General features: G+C 40.4%; 1 protein-coding gene across 3 annotated transcripts in view; it reads left to right on the forward strand.

The window, feature by feature from the left end:
* The first annotated feature begins 779 nt into the window (after positions 1-779).
* Positions 780-18624, forward strand: part of LOC121917249 (intraflagellar transport protein 57 homolog) — a 34160-nt gene continuing 16315 nt past the window's right edge. For 2 of the 3 annotated variants that reach the window (XM_042443017.1, XM_042443018.1), the window contains exons 1-4: positions 783-1021; positions 9118-9280; positions 14235-14353; positions 16986-17076. In XM_042443017.1, coding sequence (XP_042298951.1) covers positions 837-1021; positions 9118-9280; positions 14235-14353; positions 16986-17076 — 558 coding nt within the window. In that variant the 5' untranslated portion in view covers positions 783-836. Of the gene's footprint in view, positions 1022-9117; positions 9281-14234; positions 14354-16985; positions 17077-18624 lie in introns of all 3 variants that reach the window. The other variant, XM_042443019.1, reaches the window with a different exon arrangement.

Below are 18624 nucleotides of genomic sequence, written 5' to 3' on the forward strand. Positions count from 1 at the left end.
TGTTTCATTGCTGCACTGCCTGCAGGACTTATAGAAGAGAGCTCAATTCACAACATACAGTTTTAAAACATGACTTTTTAACTGTTATATTTTTTAAAAAAACCTATTATATGTATTTCAATGGCTTTTATAGTGTTGGATTTTTATCGTTGGTTTTTAATTTTGATCGGATTTTAATAGTTGGTTTTATTTATTTGTTGTTGTTTTGAATTGTTTTGCATTTTTAACATTGTACCCCTGACCCTCAAGGAGAGGTGGGAGAGAGATAAAATTTATCACCATTGTATAATAATAACAATAGCAAAATATACATGTTCCTTTTAACATTGAGTTGTGTGTTTATAAGGATAAATTGTATTATTATTATTATTGCAAAACCTACACGTTCCTTTTAACATTGGGTTGTTGTGTGTATATAATAATAATAATAATAATAATAATAATAAATTATTATTATTATTATTATTATTATTATTATTATTATTATTATTATTATTATTATACACACACCACCCAATGTTAAAAGGAGCATGTATGTTTTGCTATAGGGAGTTATACTGAGGGGGAAAAAGGTTTTGTGAAGCTCCTTCCATTTAAACTCGCTCAGCGCCAACGGCCGACCAACGGAGGCAGCCGTTTCCATGGCAACGCTGACGAAGCCCAGGAAGAGGCGCGAGCGACGAGAACCAGCGCTTTGCGCCTGCGCAACCGAGACTCCGCCCCCGAGGGAAACGATTGGGCTTCGGCGGAGAGACGTTCCAAAGGGGCGGGGCTTGTTTCCCCGGCGACGCCTTTCCCGCGCTGGCGACTCGGAGGAGGCCGAGAATTGGGCTGAAATGGCGGCGGCTGCTGCAGCGGGGGAGGAGGAAGGCGACCTCAACGAGGCCCCGGAGGTGGAGCGGGGCCCCGGCGCTGCTTACCACATGTTCGTCATGATGGACGAGTTGCTGCAGAAGCTGAAGTTGCTCAACTACGAGGAAGAGGCGGCGCTGCGGAGCCACAACATGAGGCCGCCCTCTAGGTGACTCGACACGTGTCTCTGGAGCGGGTTCACACGTGCACGACGTGGGTTTCCTGGATATAAACTTGGGTTACATCCATACTGCAGGAATAACTCGGTTTGAGAGCGCTTCGGTGCCCCAAACAAACTACCATTCCCAGAATTCCACAGCAGGGAGCCCCTGGCCGTTTAAAGCGCTCTCAAACCGAGTTACTCCTGCAGTATGGATGCAGCCAGGCAGGTAAACTTTGTTCCAAAACGCACACTGCAGAAATAATAATCCAGTTTGAGACCGCTTTAACAGCCCTAGGGAATCCTGGGAAGTGTAGTTTTGTGAGGCCTTTCAGCCCTTCTCTGTCAGGTGCCACAGTGAACTACAATTTCCCAGGATCTTCCCAGGGGAAGCAGTCTCAAACTGGGTTGTTTTACTTCTGCAGTGTGTTTTGGACCTTTGTTGTTGTTGTTTGCATAGCAACCAAAGTGCACAAATGTATGCCGCAAGCTTTCGAAGCTCCGCCACCAACTTCTTCATTTAGGCGCTAAAAGGTTTTAATTTAAAAGGTTTGCCCGATGAAGAAGAAGAAGGAGCCTCCAGTGGAGCTTGGACAGCAGTGTGCCTTTTGGTTGGCCACTCTTTTGTGGATTTGGGTGTTGTTGTACTTTGAGATGTGGCCAACACGGCTACTCCTGGATATGTTGTTGTTGTTGTGTGCCTTCAAGTCGTTTCTGACTTACGGTGACCCAAAGGCAAACCTATTCATGGGGTTTTCTACACTTATGGAAAGAAGACTGAGGTTGCATCCACACGGCAGAAATAATCCAGTTTCACACCACTTTAACCTCTGGAGCTCAATTCTGTGTAATTCTAGGAACTATAGTTTGCTGTGGTACTGGAGCTCTCTGACAGAGAAGGGTAAATGCTTCTCAAAACAATTACTTCCAGAGTGAAGTCAGAGGCTTTCATGGCCGGCATCCATCGTTTTTTGTGGGGTTTGGGGGCTATGTGTCAATGTCCTAGAAGAGTTTATTCCTGACATTTCACCAGCATCTATGGCTGGCATCTTCAGAGATGATTCTCTGAAGATGCCAGCCACGGATGCTGGAGAAACGTCAGGAATAAACTCTTCTAGGACATTGACACATAGCCCCCAAACCCCCTATATAATAATTTCCAGAGTTCCATAGCATTGAGCTGTGCCAGTTAAAGTGGTACCAAACTGGATCATTTCTGCAGTACGGATGCAGCCTAAATATGTGGTCTGGGGAAATGTTGTCACTTGCATCTTTCAGGAGTGTTGCAGTTGCAGTGGCAAACCACCTCTGAACAAATCTTGCCAAGAAAACCCCACGATAAGGTCGCCTTAGAGTCTCCATAAAACGAAATGACTTGAAGGCACGTAACAACAACTGCAAACCAACAGCTACATAATGTGTATTCCTGCATGGCAGGGAGGTTGGCCCTTGTGGTCCCTTCCAACTCTGAGATGCTGTTACTGTTGAAGTTATTGAAGCAGAGGTTGGGTTGGCATCTTTTAGGACTTGGCTGTAATTGTGTATTCCTGTATGGCAGGGGATTAAAATGACAGTGCTCCAAAACACACTGCAGAAATGACCCAGTCTGAGACCGCTTTAGCTCCTCTGGCTCAGTGCTAGGGAATTGGTAGTTTATTGTGACACCAGAGCTCTCTGGCAGAGAAGAGGTAAATGTTGTCTCACAAAGCTACAGTTTCCAGAATTCCCTAGCATTGAACCAGGGCGGTTAAATCTGTCTTAAACTGGGTTATTTCTACAGTGTGTTTTGGACCAGAGATGATAGGAAAGGTGGAACTAGAAAGAAAGGAAGAGATGGATAGATTCAGTGAAAGAGACCACACATTGAGCCTCCAGGACCTGAGAAGAGAGGGAGAGGACCAGGAGTGTTGGAAATGTCTCATCTTCTGGGTCACTATGAGTCAGTCAACTGGAGGGCAGTTAACAACAACAACAACAACAACAGAGATTGGACTGGATGGGTGCTTATAGTCCCATCCTTCTGTAAGATCCTGTTACCTGGTGTTGGTAAATGGGTAAGAAACAGTTCCACGGCTGTTTAGGTTTGTTTGAATTTTTAAAAATTACAAGAAGAAATATATCATGTCTCTGATAAGCAATGTTATTTGGAAGATGGGCTGTACTGTCTTCCAGCCTCTGGCTATGTACTAGATGTTAGTCCGGCGGGACGTGGTAGGCATTGTTTTACGTGTTTTGTAATTTCCCCAATTTCTGCGTTTTTAATATTTGTACAGAGCAGTTCCTGGAAAGGTAAGAACTCAGGGTTTGAAAGTTTGTTTGCTTAAACCTTGTTCAGCTTGTTTCTCAAAACAAAAACAAAAAAACCCTTGCACAGGTATGGTAAGAGCTGATTATTTGGGTTAATATGCTGAATGTTGGTTGTTGTTTTTTGATATGTTGAATGTAATGTGATGTTTTAAAATACATATTGCTAATGGCAAAGGTGCTTTTCCTTGAAGGGCAGCTGCTCGCAACATCCTGCCATTTAGTGCAGTGCAGTGATCGGTTGAGGTTGAGCAAGGGACTCACATTTACTCTTACCTTTCAGCCTCACTGTAAAATGGGAAATTAATAATATCCTTTCATGTGATAATAATAAACATGGCTTAGGTGTCCTGGTTTTTTTTTAAAGAAAGAAATGTAAGGGTTTGCACAATATCTACATAGTCAGTAGTGCTGGTTACTAGTTACTCATGCTCTCCATTGACTAGTGCTGGTGACTTAAACATACTCTCCATTTGCTAACTTCTGTGCATCATATGGCACTCAGATGAGCATTCATTAAGGAAAGAGCCTTTCCAGGTGAGACACTATAATATTGTTCTTGTTTATCAATACAGTGCTCCCTCGGGTTACGAAATTAATTCGTTCCGCGGCTAATTTCGTAACCCGAAAACCTTCGTAACCCGAATTGCCATAGGCGCTAATGGGAAAAAAAGCCGCGGCTCTGCCGCGGCTCCATTTAAAACAGCGCCGGCGTTTTTTCGTAACCCGAAAAAACGTTCGTAACCCGAAACAATAAATCCCTATGGGATTTATTCGTATCCCGAAAAATTCGTAAGCTGGGTAATTCGTATCCCGAGGTACCACTGTAGCTGATTTTAGTGTAATAACTTCAGTACATACTGTCTTCACTCCTTTCTGGGGAAGTAGGGGTGACTTTTTTCTCTTATCTGTGCTCTGAAAATCATGGAATCCTTGGGTACTTTGGATCTGTCCTTTGTTTGTCTGTAACGTACTATATAGTATAGAGTGCATTGCTTTGCTATGCTACATGTCTTAGCAGGCTATAGCATGAGACACTGTTGACACAGTACAAATATTGTGTCAAGTTCTAAAGGATGGATTTGCCAAGGTTAATAGCTTATTGATTATTTCTAAATAGTGTGCCATAGAGTGTTACTGTTGCTGAGGATTGTATGTGAAGTGCAGCAGTGATAGAACTGAAGTCTTGGGAAGTAAAGCTGCCTAACTTAAGTTTTGACTTGGAAGCCATTGCATCTAAACGTTTGAAATACAGAATTCATATTTTAAAGATTTATTTTCTCAGTTGTAGTACTTTTTTCCTTCTATAGACAGAAGAACACTGAAGTTGGGTTCATTAAATTAATTAACTGTTCATAAAGTCCTTCTTGTACTTCAGTCAGAGTAACGATAAGAATTCAGTTTAAGCATGGCTAATGCATCTCTCCTTGAGTTTACTCTTAGTCCTTTTGCCAGTGAGATGAAACTATGTACTCTGTGTGAGTGCTGTTTGTAGGATGTACAACACACACACACTTGTTTCATGCTTTTTAAAAAATGACCTAATACATGTGTGGTGTATATGTATCAGTCTCAAGATACAGTCCTATATGTGCAGCTCACTTGAGGGGTGTACTTGTGTACTGAGCAGAAACATAGGATTGTGTTATCAGAAATGAAATGTCATTTGATTGAGGGTTGATGTTAAGAAGATGGATTTTTTTGTTCTGAACAACTCTTCATCATCCCAAAGGTAAATCAGTCATTGTGTCTGTTACAGTTTTCTTGATGCATGCTTGTGATATGCTTTTGCTGTTGTGTTAAAATCCTCTTCATTTTCCTCACCAGTTTTGTTCATATCAGTTATAGCTTATGAATGTCTAAATATAATTAAATTGAATTAAATATTAAGTGAATTGGCACATATCTTAAGGCCTTTGTGCAAACCTGGCTGGAAAATATAGATTTTTTTTCATGAATAGTTGAAGAAAATGTAAAATGGAGCATTGGCTTGGTTCAGCCATCACTGTCGTGATAAATACCATATATACTTGACTATAAGTCAATCTCACATATAAGTTGAGGGCAGGTTTTGGGGCCAAATTATGGATTTTGATATGACTCGTGGATACATTGAGGGTAAACCTAGCAGTTTGTAACAACGAATGTAAAGGATGAAGCAAAGGAAAACAATGAGAAAGAACTTTAAAAATGTTAACAGGCATAACTTTTTGTGCTCACTCTAAGGCTGGATGGATGAGAGAGTAGAGGGGGTTGATGCTGTTAGGTGATCCGAGAAGAGATTATGTAAACTCTTTGATCTTTTTGGAAAAGCGGTATGTAAATAAATTTTTTAATTATTATTACTACTACTAATGACTTCCTCCAGACCAGGATCACACTGTCATTCTATTCCTTGAAATATAGTAACTTGCAGAAGAGTTCTCATATCTTCACATAAACCCAGATATTGTATCATCACACATCCCCCTACCTTTCCGCCTTCTGTCCTGGAGAAATTTCAAAATGGCCTCCATTTTGAGCATGACTAAGAAGCGTTCATTTACATTTATATTAATGTTTTCAACTTTTATTTTGTAACGGCCTACATTTTTCTTGAATGTCCTACATTTTGTGGTGCCCCGTCCTCCTTGGTGCTTATGACATTTGGACTATGTGCTCAAAGTTTAGTTACATTTATATAGAATTACTGCATTAAATTTCAGCACTTGTTATTGCACTCAAGTGGAAAGGATTTTAATAGTGATATTTTAAAATGTTTTTCAAAGTTTTACATTTTTAAAAACAAGGTCTGTAGTGTACCGTATTTTCTTTTCATTTCATTTTCATTACATAACAACTGGAAAACTTGATAATAACCATAAATAACTGCAAGGGGCAAAATCAGATTCAAGGACATGTACCAAAGACAAGTATTTGAAACTGGCAAAATCAGATTCAGGTATACCATATATACTCAATTATAAATCGACCTCATGTAAAAGTCAAGGCCAGATTTTGGGGCCATAATTATGGATTTTGATATGACCCATGGATAAGTCAAGGTTAAATTTTAGCGGCATGTAATAAAGGCTGTAAAGGATGAAGCAATGTAAAATGATGCCAGAGAACTTAGAAAATTCTAGGAGGCATAACTGTTTGTTCTTACCCTAAAGCTAACCCCTAAAGTCAGTGCTTCCAGTACAGATTACATTCTTGACTTTCACCAGGGGATGGTTCCATTTTAAATAAAAGTTGAAGTACATTACTTACATTGACCCATGGATAAGTGGACTCAGGTTTTTGGGGTGTATTTTTTTACTAAAACTTCTAGACTTATACATGGGCATATACCAGTGGTGGTGAACCTATGGCACGCATGCCAGAGAGGGCACTCGGAGCCCTCTCTGTGGGCATGCGTGCCAGTGTGTTTGCTAGAGTTCATTACTAGAAAGCCAGAGGTACGTGGCACCTTGCCATAAATAAGTGGGGTTTGGGTTGCAGTTTGGGCACTCAGTCTCTAAAAGGTTTGCCATCACTGATATATACAGTAATCTCAGTACCATTGCCCCTCCATCGTTCGTGGACTTGAAGTCCATGTCCCTCACTCATTTGCAGGTGGCAAACAGAGGGGGACAAAATGGGGTGTGCTGCCATTCAAGCCAATGGGGCTTGAATATAAGCGATTTTCTGTTTTTGGGGTGGTGGTGGTGGTGGTGGTCTGGAACCGATCCCCGACAAAAATAGAGGGTCAACTATACTTTATTGTTTAATTATTCAGGCCTAATATTGAGGTAAGAAAGTGAGGAGGGGATGTATAGTACTTTCCTTTTTAATGCTCCTTTGGCTGAGGTGACAAAAGGCAAAATTTCTCGCTCTTGTTGATGGAGAAAAAAGCCACCATAGACTTATGTTTTGATTTCAGACCTGTCAGACATGCTCAGCCAAAAGACTTGGGTTTGTTGGCGCAAGTATTTTGTCTGTTTTGTGATACCAGGGCCACTAAACATGGTGGGACCTCTCACTACATATGTACATTAGGTGCTCCACATTCATGGGGGTTGGAGGCATAGGACCTTCACAAAAGAGGAAAACTGCAATATGTTTAGCCCCCCTCCCCCCCCCCAATTAAATCAGTCTGTATTCCTGTCTCCATGCGCTAAGGAACACAAGTGAAGTGCATCTTCCATTCTGCTATTGTGAGGGATGCCAGGCCTTGTAGGAGGAAAGCTGCTGCAGTGAGTTGACCAGTGCTGGGTGAGGCTCGAAGGGTGGAAGGGAAGTAGGGGTTTTATGTATTATTTCATGCATTTACTAAGCTTACTAAACTTGTTCTTAGTTTTCTATACATTTTGTAGTCTGCATGCATCATCTGTGATTTTCTACAGTAGGCTACAAAACTAAAAAAAATCAATTTAATTATTTTTGGCAAACCCATGACTAATCAAATCTGCGAAAATTGAACTCATCATGAAAGTAGAGGTTCATAGAACCTGGGACATAACTGTTACGAGGGTGTATAAGATTGTGTTTCAAATTTTGTTTAACATAAGAAATGGAACACTAAAATATGTAATTAGGAATCTTTCAGTAAAAATAATAACAAAAACATTACAAATGGAACACTGGAGGATTAATTATCTGTCTGGTAAAAGTTATTGTTTCTTATCTTGTCAGAAATGGAGCAACAGAGTTAAGAACCTGATGTTAGGAACGCTGATTCCATTTATTATGGAACTTCTATTTTACAAATGCTTTTGTCAGAAATAAAACTCAGATTGTGCATGCTGTGAGCCAGTATTCAACAAGCTTCTTTTCACGGCATTCTAACTATCTAACAGCTAGAAATTTATACCATCCATACCTCGTTGGGCTGTTGTAATGCAAAAATAAACCCGGTGTATAGTGGTAATAAGTGCGCTACAGGTGTATGTGTGTAAAACATATATTTGAAGGTATTGTTCGTACCTTGCTTTTATTATTTCTGTGTGATACATCTGCTCCTTCATTTTTTACTTTTTAATTAATTAATTTATTTATTTGTTTAGGGATATTAATAGTCTGCATTGCTGCTTATTTGAGTTTATGGGTTGTCCTGTCTTGAAAGGCTAGAGTTAGTAGAGTTTAATACAATGTTTTGAACCCATTCAAAACAGCAACTTAAATCCTCACCAATAGGCATCAGCATAACTTTTGTTCCCAAAATCCAGCAAAAATAAGAACAGTCTTAGAATGCTTGACAGGTTTCTGTTTTGAATATGGCACATAAGGCATTACTGGTAAGAGGATGCTTTTGCTTACATGTATGAACTCATTTTACCTGATGATCTTGGCGATCATGATGCATGCAGTTATCTCTTATGTTATACTCCCCTTCCCTATTATTACATGCCATAATTATGTAAATTGTGAAAAAAATTGGTATCTTAATTGAATACATAAAGCAATACACTTTTGTAAAAGATCAGACAGTAAAAGTTTCATTAACTGTTAGATAATTTGGACTAGCGGCCACAACTGTTCAGGCAGCAGATTCTTGAGAATTGCATTTAAATCCTTTGCTTCAAATTAATTTTTGGTATGGTTTACGTACACAATAGAAAGCACAGCCATTTGTGGCATAAAATTCTGAAAGTGCTGCAAAAAGAAGAGCACATCTATCAGAGAAATTGCCTGTCAGTGAAATACCACTCCTATAATGTCATCCTTGAAGAAAGCAATTTTGAGGGCATAGAAGGTTATAGTAATACAGAGTTCTGGTAGAGAGAAGACAGGATTTTTCAATATAGGTGGCTAATTTCTGCCCCTTCCTTTTAAAACAGGCACTACTTTGCGTTGCCCATTAACCCTGGCGAACAGTTCTACATGTTCTGCACTCTTGCTGCCTGGCTGATTAATAAAGCAGGGCATTCTTTTGAACAACCACAAGAATATGATGACCCAAATGCAATCATATCCAACATACTCTCCGAGCTGCGGTCATTTGTAAGTGAATTGTTTCACTTAGTACCATGTTTCAGCTATTCATAATTATTTTGTATTCTGCATATATGCTGGTTCTTTTTGTTTTATCATTTAGCAGAACTAAACTGAGTTGAGAAAAAGTGGCTAATGGTTTTATTTTCATGGCTACTTTTTTTTAGGCAGAGATTTAGGGCAACAAGTTTATTTTGCCACACAACCAAACACTTTTTTTGAAAGGTTGGACTCTATAATAAAGTTTGCACTGTTTTCACATGAAGGGAGTAGACGTTCAGTTGTAACATTACAATCAAATATATAGATACACTGAATACATGTTGTAGACAGAACTAAGAAGGGAAATGTAACTAAAGATGGAAAATCTGAAAATATTTCCCTCTGAGTTGGTAAGCTGCTTTCATCTCTTGATTAAAACTGGTACAGGACACTGCTGAGGTTTATCTAATATAGTTGCACTGGAGTTAATCCACGGGTTGCCAGTTGGCCATGCTCTTTTTAAGATATGATACTCAGAGCTGCTGAGGCTGGAATTCTATACCTTTTTACCCAAAGAGTTATAAAAATACCCATACTGGAACAAACATTTTCTAGTCACAGATTCTTTTCCCACAGTTCGGGTTGCCATACTGCTGGACCTCCAAAGTGGGAAAAATGTAGGACAAAATTTTCAAATGTAGGGCACACAAACATATGTCCTACATTTGAAAATTTTGTCCTACATTTTTCCTCGCGATCGCGGCGGGGAGTGCAGGCCAAGCGGCGAGGGAAAGCCTCCACTTAAGGAGGCTTTCCCTCCCCGCCTGGGCCCCGGGCCTCGCCGCGATCGGAGGCCAGGGCCAGGGCCTCGCCTCGTTCCTGGCCCCCACGGGGACCAGGAAGGAGGTGAGCAGGCTGCAGGGAGGCGGGGAGGTTGGCGCGGCTGCGCCCAAGAGGCATCGCCTCCCTGCAGCCTCCTCCGCCCCAGTCCTCGCAGCCCTCCTCTTCCTCCGCGCGGCCATGCGCAGTGGAGGAGGAGGAGGGCAGTGAGGCCCCAAGGGTTGCCTAGCAACCCCGCTGCAACCGGGCTTTTCCAGTTTTTTGGCTGCACCCGTGCCGTGACCGGGCAGGTGCCGCCAAAACCGGGAAAAACCCGGTTGCAGCCGGGTTATGGCAACCCTACCCACAGTGGTCAGACAGATGTCTGTAGCAAGGGTAGGAATAATCTTAGAATTGTAGACTTGGAAGAGACCACAAGGGCCATCCAGTCCAACCCCCTGCCATGCAGGAACTCTCAGTCAAAGTATCCTCAACAGATGGCCATCAAGCCTCTCTTTAAAGACCTCTAAGGAAGGAGACTCCACTGCACTTGGAGGAAGGAGTGTGTTACACTGTTGAACAGCCCTTACTGTCAGGAAGTTCTTCCTAATGTTGAGGTGGAATCTCTTTTCCTGTAGCTTGCATCCATTGTTCCAGGTCCTGTTCTCTGGAGTAGCAGAAAACAAGCTTGCTCCCTCCTCAATATGACATCCCTTCAAATATTTAAACAGGGCTATCATATCACCTCTTAACCTTCTCTTTTACAGGCTAAACATCCCCCAGCTCTGTAAGACGTTCCTCATAGGGCATGGTTTCCAGACCCTTCACCATTTTAGTTGCCCTCCTTTGGACGCTCCAGTTTCTCAACATCCTGTTTAAATTGTGATGCCCAGAACTGGACACAATATTCCAGGTGGGGCCTGACCAGAGCAGAATACAATGGCACAATTACTTCTCTTGATCTAGACACTATACTTTTATTGATGCAGCCTAAAATTGCATTGGCCTTTTTAGTTGCCGCATTGCACTGTTGACTCATGTTCAACTTATTGTCTACTTGGACTCCAAGATCCCTTTCACATGTAGTTTCATTCAGCCAGATGTCCCCTATCTTCTATCTGTGCATTTCATTTTTCTGCCCTAAGTGCAGTATCTTAGATTTCTCTGTGTTCAATTTCATTTTGTTGGCTTTGGCCCAGCTTTTTAGTCTATTCAGGTCATTTTGAATTTTGATCCTGTCCTCTGGGGTATTTGCTACTCCTCCTAGTTTGGTGTCATCTGCAAATTTGATAAGTATGTCCCCAATTCTGTCATCCAAGTCATTGATAAAGACTAGCACTGGGCCCAGGACAGAACCCTGTGGGACCCCACTGGTCACTTCTCTCCAGGATGAAAAGGAGCCATTGTTGAGCACTCTTTGGGCTCGTCCGGTCAACCAGTTACAAATCCACTTAACAGTTGCCTTGTCTAGCCCACATTTTACAAGTTTGTTTGCAAGAATGTCATGGGAAACTTTGTAAAAGGCATTACAGAAATCAAGATATACTATATCCACAGCATTCCCTTCATCTACAAAGCTGGTAATTTTATCAAAGAAAGAAATCAGATTTGTCTGGCATGACTTCTTTCCCTGAAACCCATGTTGAGTTTTTGTGATTATGGTATTGCCATCTAGATGTTCACAGACTCTCTATTTAATGATCTGCTCTAGAATCTTTCCGGGTAGTGATGTCAGACTAACTGGATGATAATTGTTGGGATCCTCTTTTTCCCCCTTTTTGAAGATGGGGACAACGTTCGCCTTCCTCCAGTCTGCTGGGACTTCTCCTGTTCTCCAGGAGTTCTCAAAGATTATTGCCAGTGGCTCCGATATTACCTTTGCCAGTTCTTTTAATACTTTTGGATGTAGTTCATCTGGTCCTGGAGACTTATATTCATTTAGATTAACAAGGTATTCCTGTACTATCACTTTACTTATTCTCTGCTTAATTTCCACTATTCTGTTCTCTGCTCCATTTTCCTCAAGTTGAGCGCCCTTTGCCGTTTCTGAGAACACAGAGGCATAGAAGGTGTTGAGTAATGCCTTTTCTCTGCCATCTGTTAGCATTTTGCCATCTTCTCCACACAGTGGCCCTACCATTTCCTTCTTCTTCCTTTTGCTGCGGATATATCCAAAAAAGCCCTTTTTATTGTTCTTAACCTCTCTAGCAAGCCTGAGTTCATTCTGCGCTTTAGCTTTTCTGACTTCACCCCTACACATGCTAGCTATTTGTTTAAATTCCCCTTTGGTGTTTTCCCCATTTTTCCATTTCTTATACATGTTCCACTTAAAAGTTAGCTCAATTGAAAGTTCCCTAGTCATCCATCCTGGTTTCTTGAGGCACCTCCCATTTTTCTTCCTCACTGGAACTGTTTTAAATTATGCCTTCAGTATCTCCCTTTTGAGAAACTCCCATCCATTCTGAACTCCCTTCTCTCAGTTTACCAGGACCAAATTTCCACCCCCAAGACATTCTGTATGCTGCACAAAGCTGAGAGAGTTTTAAAAATACTTTTAAGATGGGGGAGGCTCCCAGGATACGGGGCATGAGCATTTCCCCCATTAAACTATCATGAAAGAGAGATTTTATCCATTGGCAAAGGATGGGGGAGCTGCCTTAGGAGCTGCATATCGCCCATGGGATGCACTTTGCTCATCCCTGCTCTATTGGAAGCCCATCAGCAAGATGTGAACACAATAGCACTCCCCCATTCATATTCTCCAGCTATTCATATTGAGAGGCATATGGCCTTTGATACTGGAGGCAACATATAGCCGGCATGATTAGTAGGCACATTTCCCTTCATGAATTTAATGAATTAATGTTTGCTCACATCTAGAAGACATAATTGTGCTATCAGCTGGTACAGTTGACTTATGTGCTTTGCATCTATCACTTCATTTTTCACGTTTTCACTCACTGCAGAACGATTAGAACCAATTGAGTTTTCAATGACTGAAGACCTAGAGAATATAATGAATGAAAGGGGAAAAGAAGGAGGGAATGAAGCCATTTTAAAGATCAAATGGAACTGAGAGCACAGTTGAGATCCTGGTACAGTTGATATTACAGGCAGTATGAAAGTGTTGATTTCTTGCTTGGAAACATTTGTGTTCATGCACGTGTGTATCCTGATATGCTTTAAGTCTATTGTTGATGTTTTCTTGCAAAGTAAATGTTCAGTCTTCTTCTATAGCAGGGTAAAAGAGAGTATTAACTCCTATACAATTGCATAGTTGTATAGAAGAGAGAATTTTGGCAAGTAAAACTGTGTTACGTTGCTGTAGGATAAAAAAAAAATGACAGAGTCCTGTCAGATATGCACCCCCAATCACACAGACAAACAAAAACTGAACTGTTGTATCCACTCTCCATGGGCAAATTTAACAACAGTTGCTTTGTACAAGAGTCATTTAGTTGTCTTTAGGCCAAGTTATTGTGCGCTGTAATAGTGCTTGTAGTTGTAATAGAAATTGTAGTTCTAATATGCGTTTCAGACTGTAGCTGTGAATTGTAGTTTGTTAGCCAGCCTTCTCAGATTGATTTCTTAAAACACAGCTTTGTGTGTTTTATGAATTGAGCCTGTATGGTGACAGGTACTGCAGAAAGTGTGTCTACTTTTCAAAGAGAACCTTCTAAAATAGATTGCTCTTTCAATAATTCAAGGAAATAAAAGTGAAATTGAGTGAGCAGAGGCTTAAATAGTATACTTATGCACTATTGCCAGGAAATCTCTCTAAAAGGCTGAAGTGAAACCATGATATGTTTTGGCTGTCAAGTTCATGTTTGGGCAGTACATTCAAATAGCAAACTAAAATGTAAATTGATATGAATCCTGAATGTGTGGGTCACAGGTCTATTTACATGTGCCTTTGCCATCTCTTGATTTGTCATCACTTCGTGTTTGCAGCTTAGTTTTTGAACCTGAACCTATTTGAATTGACATGAGTTGATATGTAAATGATACTTGTGTTGTTTTAACTTTGGGGACCACTTATATGACAGTATATACATTCTTGATGTGAACCCACATGTGCACTACACCTCAGTAAAAGAAGAAGATGTGGTTAAAAGGTTAAATTATGTTAGTTCCCTACTCATGATATATAATTCTCTTTTAGGGAAGATCTGTAGATTTTCCTCCTTCGAAGTTAAAGGCAGGCTATGGAGAGCAAGCATGCTATGTTCTTGATTGTTTAGCAGAAGAAGCTTTGCAATTTACATCCTTTGCCTGGAAAAGGTATGATATCTTAACAAAATTGTTTCAAATACTCTTCTTTGTGTTTTAGGAAATTAAGGGGCTAATTTTACAAAATAGGGAAACCAGAATGATAGTGTAGATCATACCCCAATACAATCCTGTAACTCTCTTGTCAGACATAGAGCAGGCCTGTACAAATTTAGTTTTGTTTTGCATGAGTTCCAAATCATATATTAATCATTTATGTCAGTTATTAAGTATCGTTTTCATGATCATATATATGTTGTACATGTATTTTTCTAGCATGTGTACCACAATATTTTAATACCAGGAAATTGGCATAGGACCCTTTCTACCTCTATCAGACTGAAGGTGCACCTACACTGTAGAAATAATGCAGTTTGGCATAAATTTAACTACCATGGTTCTAACTTACAGAACCCTGGGATTTTTAGTTCTGTGAGGCACCAGCATCTTTTGGCAGAGAAGGTTAAAGGCTTTGTAAAACTACAAATCCCAGGAATCCATTGGATGGGAGATTCAGCACTTTAAATTATGTCAGACTGCTTTATTTCTACAGCGTCGATGGACCCTAAGACAACCTTTCTCCCAAGGGGCTCAGACTAGAAATTACACTCATCTCTCCACATTTGCGGCTTTGACTTTTGCAGTTTTGATTAATATGTTATCTCTAGGAATATATAGGTCCTTCAGCACAATTCTATGGTCAACTTTAACCAAAAGTCGCACTGAAGGGCCTAGAGATTCATAGAGAGAACACTCCACTAGGCATTTGTAGCTCCTCCAACACAATTCTGTGGCCAGTGTCTGGCAAATGTTGACCACAGATTTGCACTGCAGGACCTAGAGATTCCTAGAGAGCTATTCTGTCAGGTAAAAACATAGTGTTTTGTTATTTGTAGTTTTCCCACTTTTACAGGGGTCCTGTGCCCCTAAACTTGGTGAATGTGGAGGGACGAGTGTATACGTTTATCACATTTCCTTGCCTCAGCTATTAGAAAGAATGTCGAGGAAGAGCAATTTGCTTGACCATCTTCTGAAGGTACTGAGTAAGGATTTGAATTCCTTTGTTCAGGCCCCATGCTTGAGCTGCTGCACTGCAAAATTATCGTAGACACTGTTGTACAAAAGTGATTAAGAATATTCTACGGTGGACTCTCTGTATCTGCAGGCTGACAATCTGGATTGCTACACCTCATATTATTCAGTAGAGGTGCATGCACATGGATGGTCCTAGTAAATAGTTTTTGATGTTAGTAAATCACTATGCCGAAGATCTTTAGCAATTCCAGAGGAGTGGAATATCCCACTAGTGTTACTGTGCTGGCTAGCTCTGTGTGTGCCTTCCTACAGAGGCCAGTTAGAACCAGCGCTGCTTGTCTTCAAAATGTGTCAGTAACAGGTCCATGGAACCCAAGCACTATGGGTGGGGTGACTTGAGAAATTGCCTGTCCCTTTATCCACAGTTTACTTCCAAAGTCACTCCTCCCAGACCACTTAGTCAGGAATTGAAGAGACAGCTAGGTTTGAATATAGTCAGCTGTATGTGCTATTTAGCTGCCTTTTCCTCTGCCAGCAGTACATGGGTGAAGTAGGTCACTGAAATCCCCTTCCTCCATTCATCATGGGTTGCTGCTTCTTTTCTTCTGGCACAGTGAGGTCCTTGGGCAAGTGGCAAAACTGTCAAGCTGATTCCTGATCCTGGAATCTTGTCTTTGCCTGCATGCTCTCCTCTGAAATATAACAGTGATGACATGTATAATTTATATATGTATTTGTATCACATGCCTATTATTATTATTTTCCTTTTTTCAGAATTTCAAATGAAAGTGATATATAGTGTATAACACTTAAATGACAGTCTAATAAAATAATTTACAAAACAGTTAAGAGAGATGCCAAAACTGTTCACACCTATTAATAAAATTACAAAGTAGGTAAATAAATGGAAATTGTCACAGATTTGACTTATTTTGGTAAATAAAGTTAAATATATTGCTAAACATAGCTACTTGGATCAGGGTAAATTACATCCCTTTTAAATTCATTTTGAGGGCCACGAGGGGAGCCCAGCACACTAAATTTTATTAAGAAAAATCTTTTTAAAAGAAAAATTTGCTAGAAATGTTCCCCTCCCCTTCCTCCTCCTTGAGGGTATGGTGGGCAGTCTAACTGTATTTGGAGGGGCCTTGGGCTATTAAGTCTCAGGAAAGCCTCTTTTTTCATAATTAGAATGTAAAACAGACGTCTTTATGGCCATAAGACATCACTCTCAGTTGCCTTTACCTGACTTAGAAATCTGTTGAATCCAGAGGGACAGAAATGTAGATATGTCCATGTTAAATTTATGCCTAAACGAACCAGTATGGAAGTACAATTCTTACTGAGTACTGTATACCAGTTGTATTACAGAAATATCAGCAAGAAACACATTAAATAACTCTGAAGATGTTGCCACTTACTAATAAAGTTTGTTTTATCTTTTTATACAGTTATATTTCTTACTATCAGTATGTGTTATGTTAGAACTGTAGGCCCAGTGTTTTATCAGTTCTTTCCAAGTAGATTTCTGAGACCAGTTGTATATTTAATGTAGAAGAAAAGTGAATTATTACCTTACATTATCAGAGGAGTCCATTTATTGTTTCAGGCCCACTTATCCAACAGAAGAGCTAGAAGAAGAAGCAATAACAGAGGATGATGCTGAACTGACTCTTAATAAAGTAGAAGAAATAATCACAGTACGTGTATATATCATTTTCTGTCGATAGTTTGTTCTTCAAATGTGAGAAGAATCTATTTAACAGTGTAGTTGTATATGTATCTGCTCAAAAGTAAGCCTTATTGAGTTGTGTTGTGTTTTTGTGTTATTATTTTGCATTTTATGTTTTTCAGTTACCTGTATACCACCTGGACAATTCTGATAATTGGGCAGGCTTTAAAGTGTAATAAATAAATAATCTCTTCCAGACGAGAAGAAATAAGATTTCAGTCTTAATGTGAAATTTATCCACTAATCCAAATGTCCTTTTCATTTATGTGCATTTTTGTGAGTTCCTTCTAAAAAAGCAGTGTGGATCTTGGATTATAGTTACATTCATAGTGACCTTGAGAAAGTGGCTGACTATTCTGGATGCCTTGTTAATGTAAAATAATATAGTTGACCTTTTGGGAGTTGAACCATCACATTAGGGGCCCATTCCCACTATGATTTAAACCATTTTGCTGATCAGCTTATATGTGCCTCATTCACACTATCAGACCCAACTGCATTCAGTCTGAGCCGCAATGAGGCAAGGCAAATGCAAAAGAAACACTTTTTTTGAAGACAGATCAAAAAGTGGTTCTTCTGAAAAGAATCGATTAGAAAGTATGTTTAGCAAGTGGGAACGATGGACCTGAATTGCTTCGCACTGGAGGGGAGGGACTAATGGCAGAGGGCTGACAGAAGGTGTAACCCATCTTACCCCTGGTTTTTAGAAAAGCCACCATTTTCCTCCTCAGGACCCATCCTATATTTCAACCTTCTGCCCATGAGGAATTTCAAAACATCCTCCATTCTGAGTATGACTAGGAAGAATGAATTTATATGCTGTGTTTTTAGCTTTTGGGTGTGTATGTGTGTGATGTCCCCCATTTTTTGCTGGTAGGTCCTCCATTTGGTGATTCCATGTCCTCCTTTGCGGTGAGGGCGTACATCCACCCTGGCCTTGGGCTCCGGGGTCTCTTCAAGGGTTCCTTCCCCACCCACAAAAAAAGCCAAGTCCTGGCGCAACCCTGCCAAGGCCAACCGCTTGGGGAGGAGGAGATCACTTGGAGGTCGCCAGCCCCAGCTTGAATGGCAATGAAATGAAATGAAATGAAATTTTATTTATATACCGCCGTTCCCATGATCACGGCGGTTTACAACAAATAAAATACTATACAGTACAATGCAATTTACAAGCAGCATAAAAAGCAAATACTACAATACAAAGATAAAAATACAACAATGGCATAGCATTACATATTTCAAGCACAGCATAATAACAAATAACAATGCACTTCACTACAGGACAGCAATACAATTCAATACAAGATAAAAATCTATACATGTCTCAGAACAACCAATATTACATAACAGCAATAACATATCCAAACAGTATAAGCCCAGCATTACTAACCAAACCCCACCCCTCCAAAAAACGCTGCTCCAGCAGCGGAGAGAAGTCCTCTTGGGCCGCTGCCCTGATGGAGGAGGGCGAGCGGCGGCGTCTCTGGTGGGGAGGCCGGGAGCCGGCTTTATGGGG

The sequence above is a fragment of the Sceloporus undulatus genome, unplaced genomic scaffold (assembly GCF_019175285.1).
Source record: "Sceloporus undulatus isolate JIND9_A2432 ecotype Alabama unplaced genomic scaffold, SceUnd_v1.1 scaffold_13, whole genome shotgun sequence".
Taxonomy (NCBI): Eukaryota; Metazoa; Chordata; class Lepidosauria; order Squamata; family Phrynosomatidae; genus Sceloporus; species Sceloporus undulatus.